At 44.4% G+C, this 16,843-nt stretch overlaps 1 protein-coding gene across 1 annotated transcript in view; it reads right to left on the bottom strand.

Annotated features, from left to right (window-relative positions):
- The window catches only part of DOCK11 (dedicator of cytokinesis 11), a 186,329-nt gene that overhangs the window by 68,981 nt on the left and 100,505 nt on the right, over positions 1–16,843 (bottom strand). The window contains exons 24-31 of the mRNA XM_080795085.1: positions 12,426–12,544; positions 10,859–10,928; positions 10,652–10,777; positions 9,673–9,744; positions 8,771–8,917; positions 5,186–5,269; positions 4,222–4,333; positions 1,813–1,991 (exon numbers count right to left, since the gene is read on the bottom strand). Of these exons, the coding sequence (XP_080651211.1) occupies positions 1,813–1,991; positions 4,222–4,333; positions 5,186–5,269; positions 8,771–8,917; positions 9,673–9,744; positions 10,652–10,777; positions 10,859–10,928; positions 12,426–12,544 (909 nt within the window). The remainder of the gene's footprint in view (positions 1–1,812; positions 1,992–4,221; positions 4,334–5,185; positions 5,270–8,770; positions 8,918–9,672; positions 9,745–10,651; positions 10,778–10,858; positions 10,929–12,425; positions 12,545–16,843) is intronic.

Genomic DNA, 16,843 nt, shown 5'->3' with positions numbered 1-16,843 from the left:
ACACGTGTGATAGAAAATATTTAAAAATCCACGTCTAGATAAGACACTAGTGCAATCCCATTTTCCTGCACTTTCAATTGAAGAGGCAGAGGTAAATGACACAGCTTCCTGCTTCTGGGAGGGGAAGTTCATTTTGTGTTTTCCCATGAGTCCTTTGAAATCACGGCTAGAGACCTTTTCCTCCACGTTGCCTAAGATCCTTTCCCGCACCTCTAGGCATAAGCAGCAGTTCGCCAGAACCCAGTGGTAACTGGAAGTTTTCAAGGTTTGCCAGAGCCTGGGTGGAACGGCTGACCTGTGAGATATCTTTTCATTCAGATATATCATACTGGTTACCTTGCGTGACGTCACTATCGACATTCACACAGAAAGAGAAAATAGCACGTAACAGAGTGATGGGAATATGTTGTTACAGTTACATCATGACAGAAACCAAGCCAAAATTGTGGTAACAAATAACATCTTTTTTTTTTTTTTTTTAAAGATTTTATTTATTTATTTATTTGACAGACAGATCACAAGTAGGCAGACAGAGAGAAGGGAGGAAGCAGGCTCCCTGCTGAGCAGAGAGCCCGATGTGGGGCTCGATCCCAGGACACTGGGATCATGACCCGAGCCGAAGGCAGAGGCTTTAACCCACTGAGCCACCCAGGCGCCCCAACAAATAACATCTTAACGCTGAGTTTCAATGTACTTCAGGAGAGAATCGCCTGAAGAAAACCAGCAAAATTTGTAAGTAACGAAAACCCTTTGGAATTAAAGAACTATAAATGGAAGTAGCTGGCAGACGTCTTCTGTTTATCAAGGACAAACAGGAATATTGAAAAAAGAATAAGCTCTGGGGTGCCTGGGTGGCTCAGTGGGTTAAGCCTCTGCCTTCGGCTCAGGTCATGGTCTCAGGGTCCTGGGATCGAGTCCCACATCGGACTCTCTGCTCAGTGGGGAGCCTGTTTCCCCATCTCTCTCTCTTTGCCTGCCTCTCTGCCTAGTTGTGATCTCTCTCTGTGTCAAATAAATAAATAAAATCTCAAAAAAGAAAAAAAAAAGAATAAGCTCCATTTTCAAGTCAGCTTTGCAAAGTGATGACAATACTAAACGATATCCTAATTTTTATTTGTACCTGGATATACAAACCGAAGAACAAGTTATTAGTTAGGAAATAATATGATGTCCCCTTGAGCCCTGTGATTCTAGGTATGTAAGTTAGGTTATTTGAAATCCATGGAGTTTGCAATCTACTTTTTTAAGCCCAATGGAGTTTAATGGTAAGAAGATCTGAATATATATGTTAAAGGGGCAGCGAGCAGCAGCCATAGCAATGGCCTTCACACACAGATAATGTGCAATGTCCATAAGGTTTATAGCCACACCCGCATTTTTTCAGTAAGAAGGAAATCTTCATATTAAGTATTTCGTATCTGACCCAGTTAACATGTCTTACTATTAATCACTTTATCAATACTGTAACTGATTTAGGAATATATATATGAGGACATACACTAAGAAATATCTTTGAAAGAGTCCATATGTCTACAACCACATACGATTTTTTAAAAAGCCTAATTAGCTTATGTAACAACTCCTGCGGCAGTTACACTGTTCTTTACACACGACTTGAGAAACCACTGTTTTTCTTCGACAGTTAGCTGAACAGTATTTTGAAAACCTAATCATTAGATAGTGAAACAAATCTTACTTGTAAAAATAAGTTCATCGATGCTCATATTATGTGCCTTACTGAACACGTCCACTCGAATGTAAAATCTTAGCCGAAATTTACTAATGTGACACTGATTAGACGGGCATCCTTACCTTGTGTTGGTATCTAGTGTCAAATGCATGTTTTATCAAAAGATTCTTTATGACAGAGATAGCCGTGTATCTGATCTCATAATTGTCCTGAAGAGCAATGGAGGTTTCCCTCAGAAGCAAACCAACCAAGAAGTGATGCTTGCAATATTCATCTGATAAACTGTATTCAAGATTTGAATCTGCGGTACAATGAAATGTAAAACCCGTTTATAAAAGTAATCAAAAATGACCTTATCATTAAAGTAACATATTTACCATTTAGTAATATGTGCTTATGTTAGCAAGAGCTATAATTTTATTCTTAAAGAATGTGGACAATTCTTTGGTCATGTAGAACAAGCATGCAACATTTTTACAACAGCAACGCACTCACAATTAGGGCTGTATGATAGCCTTAATGATCATTTCGGTCAGTAAGAGAGTCCCTGGATCTCTTTTTTCCTAGATTCTTTTTAACTCTCAGGAGTCTGAAGATTGACCCCAGAATGAAACAACGCTATATGTGGCAATATCTTAACATGTCTTTTCATCTGAACAGATTTTGTTACAGCTATGAACTGCACTGATTCTGTACAACAATACTTGAATTACTTATCTGTTTATACTCGTGAAGTAAGAAAAGGAAGACAAAGACAACTGAGTCATTCTAACGGTGTGAACTACGGACTGTTCTAGTAAATGTCAGAGACTGGCCCGAATACAACGGGTACAGGAACAGTAAAAAAACAGCTTCATCTCACTCCCAATTCATCGGCAGGCAGACTCAGATCTTTGCCTTCAGAAAATCACCCTCCAAGCTATGTGTTTCACTCCCTTTTAGACCTCAGTCCCTTTTCCCAGCTGCTAATATCCTGGTTGGGACCTGCCTTGGAACAACTCCCAAGGGACTAAGACCAAGTTTAGTCATTTCTACCGGAGATTTCACAATCTCTATTTCCTCTCCTCTACCCTTGAATTTAATTAAGCCGTAAAGCTAAAGGTTGCGTTTTCTATTTTTCGGGGGGGTGGGGGGAGGGCGCTCTTCAGCAGTTCATATAACGCTACATATTCAGTTAGGACATAATAAATGTTGCGAGTAGTCAGATTGAATCCTAAAAATCCTGAATATCTGTCGACCCCTTCTTTTCTCTGATGTCCTCCCGGCTACCGATAAATAACAGGGAAGCATCTGAGCTCTACATGCTCAGAATCAAATATGGGAGTGGTTGAGAAGAGGTGTTTGGTTTTCTAAGTACTTTTTCTTTACTTTCACTGGCTCGAATTCAGTGATTAAGACCCTACCCCCTGGAGACACAAGGCGTCTGATTTTCTTCTTGCCCTGGGGTTATCCTCTTTTGGGAATGCCGAGCACTTTCCACGCACAGGGGCCACTCATGACTAACCCAGGGGGCTCTATTTGGGTAGATTCTGCAATGGCAGTTAAGTTTCATTTTGTTTTGTTTTGTTTTGACTTCATTGATTTGAATACATCCAATCAGGTCCTTTCATCCAGACCTTCAAAACTGCGGCCAAGCAGTCATTAGACAGGGTCAGAGAGAAGGGAGGCAAGCCTGGGAGAGAGGACACGCACTTAAAGAACAGATACATCCTCCAGGCACCACACTGCCTTAAGCAGGAACTGGTTTTCAAACGGATTCTTCTAGCAATCAATGTGTAAGCTTATTTTAAAAGGAAACAAAAAATACCGCCTCATACACCATCTCCTTGGTTTTCTGAGTCTGTTAGCCTAAAACCTCACTGTGGCCAGGGACGATATGAAAAGCAAACAAAGCCCTCCCCACCCCCACCGTCCATCTTAGCCATTCATCAAATTGTTTTTAAAGACAGTGAACTACTGTAGAGTGAACCGAGTTAAACCTACCTACTGAAGTCAAACGGTCCACCGCAAATGAAAAAAAATCTAATTAATATATGAAAAGAAAAGGGACAAATAAAAAACATAGTAACATAAGAATAGTGCTGTACAACAAAGCATTCAATAAAACTAGCAATGGAGTTAACTGAAGGCATATCATACATTGAATACATACGACAAATTACAATTCCACTCTGCTTTTACGCTTCTCTGAGCTTTCTTTCAGCGGAAATGCATTTCTATGGTTTTTTTTTTTTAATTTGATCTCATGTATGAGTTCAAACATTATCACAGAAAGTAACTGTACTACTATCTGACATCTCTGGTTAAGCAGCTACTGATGTAATTACACTTGATTTCTCCGTGCTGTTACTACTACCACTGACACTACAAAGCAAGTGTGGGCTACCGTTAAGGAGCGTATCTTTGGACAGTTAACGATTCTGAGGTTACCTTTCAATTCACGGTTTACCTAGAAAACAGTACGCTATGCTAGCGCTAGCCCCCCAAGAAGGAAACCACCATTTCGAATGATGGAAAATGCAAACACATACCTTGAACGCGCTGGAGTTTAGGTTTCGCGAATGCCATTGGCAAGTTCAGAGGAATGTAATGTTCGTGATTGCAAATCGTTTGCAGAAATTCAAACTTGTATTCAGCCAGGACCTAGATGAAAAGAAGCGACAGGAACTCCCTTTTTTGTCGGCATTTACTGTTTTAATAATTAAATACAGGGCATTAATTTCCCAAACGGAAGTGTTCGGTGTTTTAAGCACACCTTGAGACGTGACCCGCGCAGGAAAGAGTTAACACCAGCAGGCTCTCCTTTTAAAGCAAGCCTGCTGGCAAGGTTGGTTGCTGGCTGGCATTTGGGAAATTAGATTTTGAAATGCTCCCTACACGATAAGGTTGTGCCTCCTCTGCCAGCCTGCTCGGACTCTTTGTACAAACAATGTGACTTACTGTAAACACTTGCTTTCTTTCCCTTTCCTGCCTCTGGAATTTCCACCCATCTCCAGTATATGACCAGTCCCCAAGAAACAACCTAGACCACAGGACTCTAAAGGGCATCCCTGAAAAGCCATGTTGAACGTGTGTGGCTGCATGTTCAGCATTTTCCCTGCTGGCGGAAGGCTGTACCCAGCGTGACCTTCATGGGAAGGAGGGCGACCCCTCGGGAACCCTGCATGAGAACTACCCAGGACTCCACTCGCTGTGCTTTTCCGTTACTGTTCCAGCTGCATGTCCCTGCTGTGTCCCCGTCATGAATCTTTAGCCGTGACGAAGGCTGCTATAACTCTACATTGAGTCCTGTGGGTCTTTCCGGCGCATCACTGAACATGTGGGTGGTCTCGGGGACTCTCCCCACACTACCCAACATCCCCAGCTCTGAGCGACAGCTGTACTCAGAGAACCTAAGCAAAAACAGCAGCTCCAAATCCTCCAGGGACTAAGTCTTACCCCTGGTCTCACACTCTGATGCCGGACGGCCGCTACGGGGACGTCCTTCTAACTTACCTTGGGATCTTTGGGGCTGAATCCAGATATGTAGTCATTTATCAGGTTGAAAACAAATCCTCTATCCATTAGTGTCAGACAGCGCTACAGAAACCAAAAGAAAATGAACAGTGACATAATTCTGGAAGTCTGGCATGACACTGTCGCTTTTACAGATAATAGAATAATGGCTTTCGGAGTTTGACGGTAAGTGACCTTAAAGAAGGGAAAGGGCAAGTGATGTGCTGTTGGAATTGGGTCCCAACTGGACAATGTTCACATGGAGATAGATGGGTAAACACACATGTACATGTATGTATATACACACGCAAACACACATACATACACGTACATGTAATCTATTTAGCTACTCTGTCTCATTCTGGTCAATTCTAAAAGCTCAAAGAGAAGTGTATGGTGGTCAGTTCACTACTAAAAGTGGGGTTTGGGCTAGGGCAACATTTCAGACCCAAAGAGAAGGCTCTCCTGTGTTCTATGGAGTCTTGGCCCATTAATACAGCCCTCCTCTGTGACAGCCTTTCCCAATGTCCAGAGGTGCCCACTGTTCTCCTAGTTAAGGTTCTCATTCCTGGGCAAGTTCACAAGTCCAGGAAGGCTATGAACCAGCATGCACCCATCATCTCCCCATCCACCTGCTTCCAGATACATCTCTAAGTCCAAGCCCTAATCAGGTAACCTTCCTTCCAGAGCTTTCATTACTTCCTTATTGCCTTTAATATAACTTCCAACTCCTTAGCCTGGCATTCAAGGACACTCGCAATGTTGTCCCAACCTACTTTGCCCATTTCACCGTCCAGTACAGCTCGTGGGCTCATTATCCGCTCTGGAAGCGCTGTGTGTTCCCACCTCAGCGTCTGTGCTCAGGCCAGGCCTACTTAGTAATTCTAGCACTACTTCAGCCGAATCCTACCCATTACTCAATGTTCTGATGAAATCCCAGCTTCCTGAGCCATGTTGGCCCACAAGTCCCTTGTTAAACATTTTCTTCGATGCTAGTTTGTGTTTTACTTATTAGTTCCCTGTCTTTTTACCCAGATAGGACAATAGAAAGTCTCTCTTTCCCTTTATGTTCTCCATAGGGTCTCTACTGTTCCTGTGAAATACAAAGAACTCAGTATTTGATCAACCAACTGTCTGCATCTCATTTCTCATGGCGATTGAGACAGTGCTCTAGAGAAATACAGAGGTGAATATGACATGGTCTTTATACTCGTCTGATGGTAAAGACAAATAAATAATTAAAATATGGCACAGTAAGAAATACCACGGAAGTATGGAAAGCATGGCTGAACGACAGAAGGTGTGCTCGACACGCCATGGGAAGGTGAGGGCAGAGCTGAGCCTCAAAGATGAATGGACTCTACCAGGCAGACAAGGGAAAGGGACTGAGGTTCTAGCTGGTTACCCTGACTGTGCTGTCCTCACTTCTTCCATCATTCCAGCAACAAACTTATCCTCGTAAGTTGCTGGTCTTTCCCCACAGCATATAGATCAAAATCGAAATTCCTTAGACTGACGTTCAAGGCCTTCCATCACTGGGCACCAGACGAACTTCCCAGCCCTACCTCCGTACATCCTAAATGCTCTGCACGATGACCTTCTCGATCCTCCCTAAACAACTCCCAGACACACATATTTCCTCTTCTTTGCTCACAGGTCCTCTACCTGTAACCCCAACTCTTGTCCCAGGGAACTTTTCTTCTAGGCTCTGCTCACAGTTCCTGCTCATAATCCCTCCTGTTCTGGTCTCCCTACTGTATCTTGTTTCTGCTTACAGCAAAGCAGTCACTCACACTGTATCTTGAATATGTAGGAGAAACGGGGTTTCGGAGACAGCCTTCCACCGCTGAATCTTCACAGGCAAATGCTTGTTGACTCGAGGAAGTCAACACTGCTATGACATCAACTATGTTCTAGCCCCTTTACATAGTAACCTTCAGGTTCCAGCTCCATGGAAGAAACGGAGACATTACATTTCAAATACTGTCCTCCCTACTTTACTTTAAAAAGATGGGTGGATGTTTGGTTTTTGATACACACAAGTTTTCGTAAGAGCATTAAGTTTTTATCTTAATTCTGGCAAAGAGGGCTCTTCTATCAGAAAACCATACTCTGGGGTGCCTGGGTGGCTCAGTGGGTTAAGCTGCTGCCTTTGGCTCAGGTTATGAACTCAGGGTCCTGGGATCGAGCCCTGCATCGGGCTCTCTGCTTAGTGGGAAGCCTGCTTCTCTCTCTGCCTGCCTCTCTGTCTACTTGTGATCTCTCTCTGTCAAGTAAATAAATAAAATCTTAAAAAAAAAAGAAAAGAAAACCATACTCTGGAGCTCGGAAACCTTGTTGTGAATTTTGAATAGGGAAGACTAGAGTATGTTAGACATTAAAAGTACTTGGATGCATCCTTGGCCCTGAGGTTCTTCACATATGGTTGAGATAGGATGGAGAGCCAGGAGAGGGAAAGGAGCAAGTGAAAACTGAGTGCATTACAAACCCATGCCCCTTCTCTGCAATAAATCAAATGTCGTCATCCACTCAAGCATTGCCCCTTATGTACAGATAACGACAAAATATAGCGACAATAAATGTGTGGTTCTTCATCAATATAGGAGCTTCCATCTCTCTCAAAATCATCTCATGGACGGAGATTAACAATTTTCCTTCATGTGGATTAACCACATGGAGGCTGTGATTACATGAGCAAACAGGTTGCTTCAGTTCCAGTCATGCAAATTCAAGGACCAGCAGGGGTCAGAGAAGTGATTTCAATGCATAAGGAGAGTCAGGGGCACGCTAAGGAGTGGTGGGGACTGTGGCAATGTAGAAATTACATGCCCCATCTAAAGGTACTCAAATTAACGTATTTGAAAAAACATCATGTGAAACGAGCAAAACATGCCTTCTGGCTAAGCCACCTGTGTGGGACCTCTAATTTAATTAATTAGCCATTTCAGTGGGGGGGGGGGCTTTAAAAAAAATCAACCAGGCTGTTTATTTTTAAGATTATTTATTTATTTATTTGAGAGAGAGAGAGAGAGAGAGACTGTGCACAAGCAGGGGGAGCGGCAGGCAGAGGGAGAGGAAGAAGCAGGCTCCCTCCCAAGTAGGGAGCCTGATGGGGAGCCTGATCCCAGGACCCCGGGATCATGACCTGAACCAAAGGCAGATGCTTAACAGACTGAGCCACCCAGGCACCCAAACTGGGCTGTTTAACTGATGGACCCATTCAGTCAAATATTTCCCCAGGGGCACCCGGGTGGCTGTCAGTTAAGCGTCTGCCTTCAGCTCAGGTCATGATCCCAGGGTCAAGCCCCGAATCTGGTTCTCTGCTCAGCGGGGAACCTGCTTCTCCCTCTCTCTCTTTCTATGCTCTTCCGCCCCGCCCCATTCCCCCCTGCCACGGCTTGTGCTTTGTCTCTCTCTCTCTGTCAAATAAATAAGTAAAATCTTAAAAAAAAAAAAAAAAGTTTCTCCAGCAGGCTTACGCAGACCTAGCCAAGTCTCTAGAAAGTGGGCAATTTTTTCTTTGGCTTTAAAGACCATACTGGTGAAGAATAATTCCTTACCACATTCTGGCTGCCTTTAACTCACCTTCAGGAAGCTAGCCAAACTATAATTGACATTTCGGGACTCATCAGGGATCTCGGCATAGCGGATAGTCACGTGGGGGATTATCGCGAGAAGCAACGAATGTAGGACATGATGATACGCCTCTGGAAATCTCTGGCCTCTGGGAAGCTTCAATGAAATAGGCATAGCAAAAAGTCAGAGTCGCAAAAGGTCTAAATCGATTGCCATTCTTATTTTCAAACACATTCTAGACATAGCCGTGTTTAACTGGAGTCTAACTCTTCTCCCAACTTAAAAATGCCATCGCTAGCTCAACGTACACTTCAGGTTATTATAGGAACTATCTGGGCCTTGAATAATAGAACTGACTGAAATCATCAACAAGCCAACCTCAGCATCACATTCCTGAGATGTAGACACACCCCAGGCTTTCATTCCATTTTTTAATTTTCCTGACAACAAAGAATTCATTCATCCGTGCATCTCGATTTTGGCAAACCTGCCCTGTGAAAAATCTGATAAAAATGGCAAGTACGAGGTGAGTATCTTTCACTTCACAAATCTGAACCCTAGAATTCCTGTAACTGAGAAAATGTTTCAACAGAGACATGTTTAAGCTACAAGATGAGGGGAAAGCTTCAAAGCAAATGCATTTTACGTGGCAAATAACTAAAGAATGTACGTGGAAGAGTGTGTGAGGACTCTGAAAATGCATGAACTGTCAGACCTCAGATTTATGCAATTCATCTGACGGTGTGTGTATGTGTTGCACACGCGTGTGTGTGCGTGTGTGTTTTAAGGCAAAACTGAAAAAGCCAAGGGCTAAGCACCTTTCAGCATAAGAGGATTTGCGTGTCGTTGCTACCAGTGAATAAAATGAGCCTTCTCTGCCCATGTTAAATATTATTCTTGAGCCTACTTACCTTAATTTTGTTCTCTTCCAACAAGTATGTGGCCATAGACTTTGCAATAATTTCAAAAAAAAACCATGAGTACTAAAATAAACAAACAAATACATAAAATCAATGTTTAATAGTTATCCAAATCCTGAAGCTTAGCAAAGCTGGACAAATCAATATGGGTCTGATCTCTGAACTTTAACAGCATTTTAAGGTGATCGCAATTCTATGACCGCAGTTCCACAAAATACCTCCAAAGCGCGTTGCCGGAGATGTGATATTGTACTTCAGGGCCGGCTGCTGAGGTACAAAGAGCCTGTGGTGGGAATGCTGCCCTCCGTGGGGAGGCATTTTATCACTCACATTGTTTTGATTTGCTGACGGCAAACCAACTTTTAGTTTATTTTATGATTGCTTTTCAATTCCCTACAGACAATGAATCTTACTAGTGTCTGCACCCAGTGAGGAGCCCAGCCTTGCCCTTGGTACGTCACTGGGGCCAGCCCAAGGAGCACAGGTGTTTGCATGAGTATATTTGAAGGGTAGAGAGAAGCCTCCGGCAGATATAGCCTCAGCTGTCTGAAATTGAAATTCCATCATTCCCAGAAATAGTAAAACTCATGACAAAAATAAGAGCCACCACTTGAGTGTCTGTGTGCCAGAATGACATGTTACGTGCTTCACTTATATTTTAGAAATGAGGAACAGGATGCTTGGAGACGGTCAGTAACAGACTCCGGGTCACAGAACTATTAGCTGGCAGATTTTAACCCAGGTCTTTCTGTTACACAATTCTATTACACGTTCGACTGACAACAGGGAGTGGGTAGGAAGGGTGAAGAGAACGAAGAAGATTCTGTGGAGCGCATGACGGAAAAGGATACCTGAGCAGAGTGGTAAGGAAAGGGGGTAAAGGACGAAAAGACCAGGACCCAAGTGGGAGGGTGTCAAGCGAGTACGTCTCTGGCCCCTTTGGTTCCCCTGTTGTGTCCCGTTTCCTTACCTTCAGCAGTTTGTTTATTGCTAAAAAGTCGGCAGACTGTTTCAATATGGCGATCATGGTGGTAGCCAGGGTCTCATGGATCAGATGCGCCTGAGGAGCGCTCGGTTTTTCAGGTCGGAAGCTATACTACAAATGAAGGAAAATGAACCGTCAGTCAAAATTCTCACGGAAAAGAAACGGCTCCCAAACAAAGTTTCCTCCACAAACCTTGATGAAGGATCTTAAGTAGTTATCCAAGCCTTCTTCATGGCACTTCGAAACGATATGTAAGAGAACCCTGAAAACACATTCGCGAAGGGCAGCATGTCAGGCTATGGTGAATTTCCATAGTTGGACTGTCTAGCCCTGAAAATACCCCCACACTACCCGAAGCATTAAAAGTGAGAGGACCGCAGACAACATAAGATGGCCTAACAAAGACTTCAGCATCGAACATGCTCAGGGCCTTGCAAAAACACTTGCCGGTTCAAAAGAAGGCTAGTATGTTTCCAGCCCAGATGTCTCTTCTCTGCTCTAAATCTCTGTGTACATTTCAAGTAGGAGCTTGGCTACAATGGGCCAACAGACCTCCAGGGGGGTGAAAAATGAAATCCCCTCCAGGGAGTAAAAGGAAAGGAAAGATAAAGATAAAATGAAAAGCACAGCAACAGATGGGGAAAAGGAAGAGAGAGATAGGATGGGTATAATGGTGTGACCTGCGATCAGCAGTAAATCTAAAATTCATCTATGACACTAGCAGTGGTTCTCAAACTTGATCATGCATCAGAATCACCTGAAGGGTAGAAGGCTGGGTCCCTCTCCCAGAAGTTCTGATTTTGGAGATCTGGGGTGAAGTTCAAAGGTGAGGATTTTTCATCCACCCCCAGGTGATACTGATGCTGCTGGGGTAGGAGCTGTATTTGAGAACCACAGGACTAGAGGAATGCTTCATAAATTTTTGAGCAGACTGTCCCCAGCAGCAGAGCCGGGGTGTCACGTAAGGCCTGGTGGGAGAGGCCGTGGCAACAGCAGAAGCAACAAAGCCAGTAACATCCCACACTGAGTTCTCAATGCATTCAAGCATCCTACTTGAACTGCAAAGTCAGCACATTTTGCCTTCTACTCTACCATAGATCCTTGTTTGTTTCCATAAAAATTATATTCCCTCACTGTTTTGAGTAAAACTTCATGGCTTAGGGTGACTGTCCAACATGAGAGCCACTAGGCACCTGTGGCTATTTAATTGAAATTCACAACAGTGAAAAATTCAGTTCCTCAACTACACTAGCCCCATGTCAAGTGCTCAATAGCTAAATGTGGCTAATGGCTACCATACTGGACAGCCCAAGTGTAGAACAACTCCATGATTGGAGAAAGTTCTATTGGACAACACCGGTCTAGGGCAATGGTTCTTAAACTCTGTTGCATTATGGAATCGCCTGGAAAACTTCAAAAAAAAAAAAAAGATGCTGAGTTCCACCCCTAGATATTCTGATTTCGTTGGTATAAATGTGGTCTGGGCACAGACCTCTTTAAAAGCTCCCCAAGTGATTCTAACATGCAGCCAGGTTTTAGAACCCCTGGTGGAGAAAAACACATTTTCTTCTATGGTTTCTGGTACCATCTATCCCTGGCGATACAAGTTCCCCAGTCTGAGAAGCATGAAACAAGAGAAAATGGATATTAGATATCTGACTTTTGGATTCTTGTCTGGAAGATAAATTTATAGTGAAAAATGAAGAAACACAAAAAAGAAACAAAAGTTGCATCTTTGTATTATAACACCAAAACTCACATGGTGCAGTTGATAGGAACGTCATCTTCATGGGTCATATTGGTGAGAACCCGGAAGAGTTGCATAAGAATTACAGGTAGAAACTGTATCATGACTTGGATCTCCATGGCATGCAAACACTAAAATAAGTCATTATTAGTTATGAAAACACATAGAAATATGCTATAACTTGCAAATGTGAAGCAACAAAAAAATTAAGTAACGAGAAATACATTCACTCAAATATAAGCCCACATCGATAGCAGCTTCCTAAGACAGGGAACTCTGGGGGGTGCCTGGGTGGCTCAGTCGGTTAGGCATCTGCCTTTGGCTCGGGTCATGATCCCAGGGTCCTGGGATTGAGCCCCACATTGGGCTCCTTGCTCTGCGGAGAGCCTGCTTCCCCCTCTCCCTGTGCCTGCTGCTCCCCCAGCTTGTGCTCTGTATCTCTCTGTCAAATAAATAATAAATTTAAAAAAAACAGGGGACTTTGTTTTGTTGATTACTTTAACCACATCTCTATTTCAGCACTCAGATTTTGCTCGTGTATTTCACATGAAACACTTCATCTACCAAAGATAAAAAGTATAACTGGGATAAAGGGGTTTGGGAATAAAGACAATGGACTCCTGGTAAACCGGCACTCCGATGGAGTGGGAGAGCAGATGTGTTTGAAGGTTCTGGAGACTGGCCTGCTGGCCCCCAGCATGGAGCACGTTCTACAGAATGTGGACCATCCACTAATCTGCTGAGAAGGAAGTGAGAGGCAGTAAAGACCACTCCTCCGTGGAACTAGCTTCGCACTGGCCCCATCCACAAACTAAGGTAGCCTTGCATTCAAAAATCCCCACAGTCCATTTCCTCCCAGGGCTAACACCCTGTCTCCAGTCACAGGTACGCCAAGCACAGAGAGGCAACGTGTTCGTATGTTCAGAAATGATCCCGGCAGCAAAATCTATAAAATGTCTTTCTTCTTCCTTCCCTTCTGCCCACCCCTTCCTTCACTCAGACATTCACTCGATCATTTAATCAACCAGCCAACCGGAAGGTGAAGACAAGTCTCACCGGGCACCTTCTACACCAGCTCAAGGTGCAGCGTGATGGGAAATGCAGAGACGGAGGAGACCGGTCTATTTCTCTTTTGCTCTGTCTCACGGTCCTTAGCCCCCCTCAAACCTTTTCAGAACACTAGCATCTACACGTGAAGCATCTCGGCAGTGACCTCTTCCGTCTGGACAGATTCTCTTTGGTCAGATGCACTAGGCAAGAGATCGAGCTCAAGGAACCTGTGGGCTATCCTCTGAGCTTTTCCTTCCTTTTGCCGCCCCCCTCTTCTAGCCTTACTACCATCGCCCCTCTTAACCTATAACCAAAATAGTCTTACCATTTCATAGTGGGTCTCTTAACTCTCCACACATCCAGCTCTCATTTCCAGATTCATCTCCCCCCAATTTGGTTCTATCAGACCACCTCTTCCCAAAATGCCTGTGATGCTTCCCCATTACCTAGGGCAGTGGCTCTCAACCAGGGGCCACTTGCCTTCCCCCCCCTCCGCCAGGACATCCCTCAATGTCCACAGACATTTGGGGTTGTCACAACTGCGAGTGCTACTGACACCTAGTGGATGGAGGCCAGGGATGCAGCTAAATGTCCTAGCACAGGACAGCCACCGACCAAATAGAAATGAACCCGTCCAAAATGTCAGCAGGCCCAAGACTGAGAAACTCTGGCCTAAGGGCCAAGATTGCTTAAGACCCAACCTAGATTTCCAGGCTTAACACTCCTCATTCTTCACGAGGCCAGACCAGTGCCTTGACTGCTCTGGGACTATACCCTACACATGCCCACCTTTGTGCATTTGTTCGGTTTTTAGCCACATCCTAACCATCCTTCCAAGTAAGTTGAAACCCCTAATTCGGTGAGTCATTCGAATGAGTCATTCGACAAAGGCATACTAAAATGACCCTCCAAAGGCCAAGCACATCAAAAACACCTGGTTCCCCCCATCAAGCAGTTCAGAGACCCTGGGGGGAAAGACCTAGAACTAAACCTATAACGCCAATGGTCAACAGTACAATAGTGGCATGTATGAATGCACGAGGGAAGAAGCAATGGAGTCTTCACGTGGGCAGGGGATGTCCAGTGAGGCTGCAGAGAAGAGGCAGGTGAAAGGTGAAGTGGATGGGGCGCCTAGGTGGCTCAGTCAGTTAAGCGTCTGCCTTTGGCTCGGGTCATGATCTCTGGGTGCAGGGATCTAGGCCCGCATCGGGCTCCCTGCTCAGTGGGGAGTCTTCTTCTCTCTCTCTTTCTCTCTCTTTCCTACTGCCCCTCTCCACTGCTTGTTCTCTCTCTCTCTCTCTCTCTCAAATAAATAAGAATTAAAAAGTGGGCTAATATCAGGTAGAAAAGAGAGATGGGCATTCAAGGCAAAACTGATCCAGTATCACTCCTTGGTAATTTACTCTCAACGCAACAACTAGAGTGTTCTTTCTAGAGTGTTACAGACCAAACAAACCACCACGAACAAAAAGCTGCCAAGGGCTTCCCATGACTACACGTACCCCGCCTCCCCCTCTAAGCTCATCTCATGCCACCTACCCCCCCACAAGCTGCTCACTGCGCTCTAGCTCTACTCATCTTTTCTTCTTTTCCATCCTTCCAACACCATCGCAAGGTGTTTACGCCTGCTGTGATATTCTGTCCTCCTTTGCCACAGCTTTAACCCCTACGCTTATCTTCTTCTCATCAATTTCTTTTTGGCTTCATCCATCATGTCCTTAGACGGCCTTCCCCGACAACTCCATCTAGAATGCACTGCTCTCATGTCGGATCCCATTCATCCATTCTATTTTCTCCGCAACATACATCTTGAGCTCAAATTACTCATTTATACCCTCTCTACCCCCAACCAGAGCAGGGATGTGGTCTGAACTCCTTTCCTATCCTATTCCTAGTGCCCACTGCACTAGCTGGCCCCGACAAGGTGTTCGGTTAAGTATTTGGCGAATGACTGAATCAACAAATAAAATACGGAACCGAAGCATTACAGTAAAGATGGGAGGCGTCTAGTCTCAGGGATTCCTCAGTTCTCTGGACCCTTAGCACTATAACCTGGATCATGCATTTGCTGTCTATCACATATTGCCCCAGACTCTCACTGGTACCACTCACTTATATCGTCATTCCGCTTATACATGTCCTGTCTCTCCGACAGGTTTTAAGATCCCCATGGGCAATGACCCGAACTTATTCTTCTCTGCAAGCCTCGCAACACCTGGGAAACTATTACATACATAATAAAAGCTCAACAAGTACAGGGCCAGTGAACTGGCGAAAGAATGTCATTTAAAGGACTAGGAGTGAAGAGACACATGCCACAGGCTCAGCTCGGCTCTGCTCCTAACCAGGTGAGCGACCACAGGCAAGTCCCCTCTACTCCGGCTTCAGTCTCCTCATTTGTAAAAAAAAAAAAAATCTCAAGACTCCCACTCAGGACTAACGGTCCCTTACAGGAACTGGGCACTTTCTGTAATCGTGCGGCATTTCACTGGCTGCCACTAGAGGGCGAGCAAAGGTCACATAAATATCAGAAATTTCCACACCCTAATTTCCACACAAATATGAGTACATTTTTTTCTCCATTTCAAGACTACCAGTACATTTGAAAATGATGCTCTGCTCTATTCCGTTCCGTTCAAACTTTACAAAGCTTCCCCACTGGAAGAAAAGCCAAAGAACTTAGCAGGCTAAGCATACGTACGTAAAGAAGGCATTCTAGACATTACCCAAGGAAAGAATTTGGAAGGTAGAGGATGATCAGACTTCTTAATGATGATTAAGAATAATAGCCACCATTTATCAACTATCCCCCTGCTTCTACCCTTCCAACAGTTTATGCTCGATCTGGTAGACAGGATAAGACTTTAAAAACCCAAATCCCATCATGCGGCTCCTCTGTTCATCGCTCCACAGGGCTTCCCATCTCATGGAAGGTAAAATTCAAACTCCTCATCGTGGCTTACAAGGCCTGACCTGGCTAGCTCCTCAGCTACCTTTCCAATACGAGGGTCTCTCCCTCCGCGTGCCAGCCCCACGTTCTAGAATTCCCGCCGTCCCTTGAACACGCCAAGCTAGCTCCTGGGGGGCAGAGGGAGTTTTGCACTCGCTGTTCCCAGCGCTCCCCCCGACCAGAAGTCCACCTAGCTGGTGCCCTCGTTTCCCTTAGGTCTCTGGCAAATGTCACTTTACCAGAGACCTTCTCTGACACTTTATCGAGAAGAGAGACCCCTTCTCACTCTTTATTTCTCTTTGATATGTTTGAGTTTCCTTTGTAGCCCTTATTACCACCTGAATGAATGTATATATTCATGTATTCATTTGTTTATTGTCCATCCCCCTCCACCAGAAAGTAAGCCCCTGACAACAGGGAGAGTGTTTTC

This window comes from Martes martes, assembly GCF_963455335.1.
Source record: "Martes martes genome assembly, chromosome: X".
In the NCBI taxonomy this organism is placed as follows: Eukaryota; Metazoa; Chordata; class Mammalia; order Carnivora; family Mustelidae; genus Martes; species Martes martes.
This window is presented reverse-complemented; position numbering and strand designations above follow the sequence as displayed.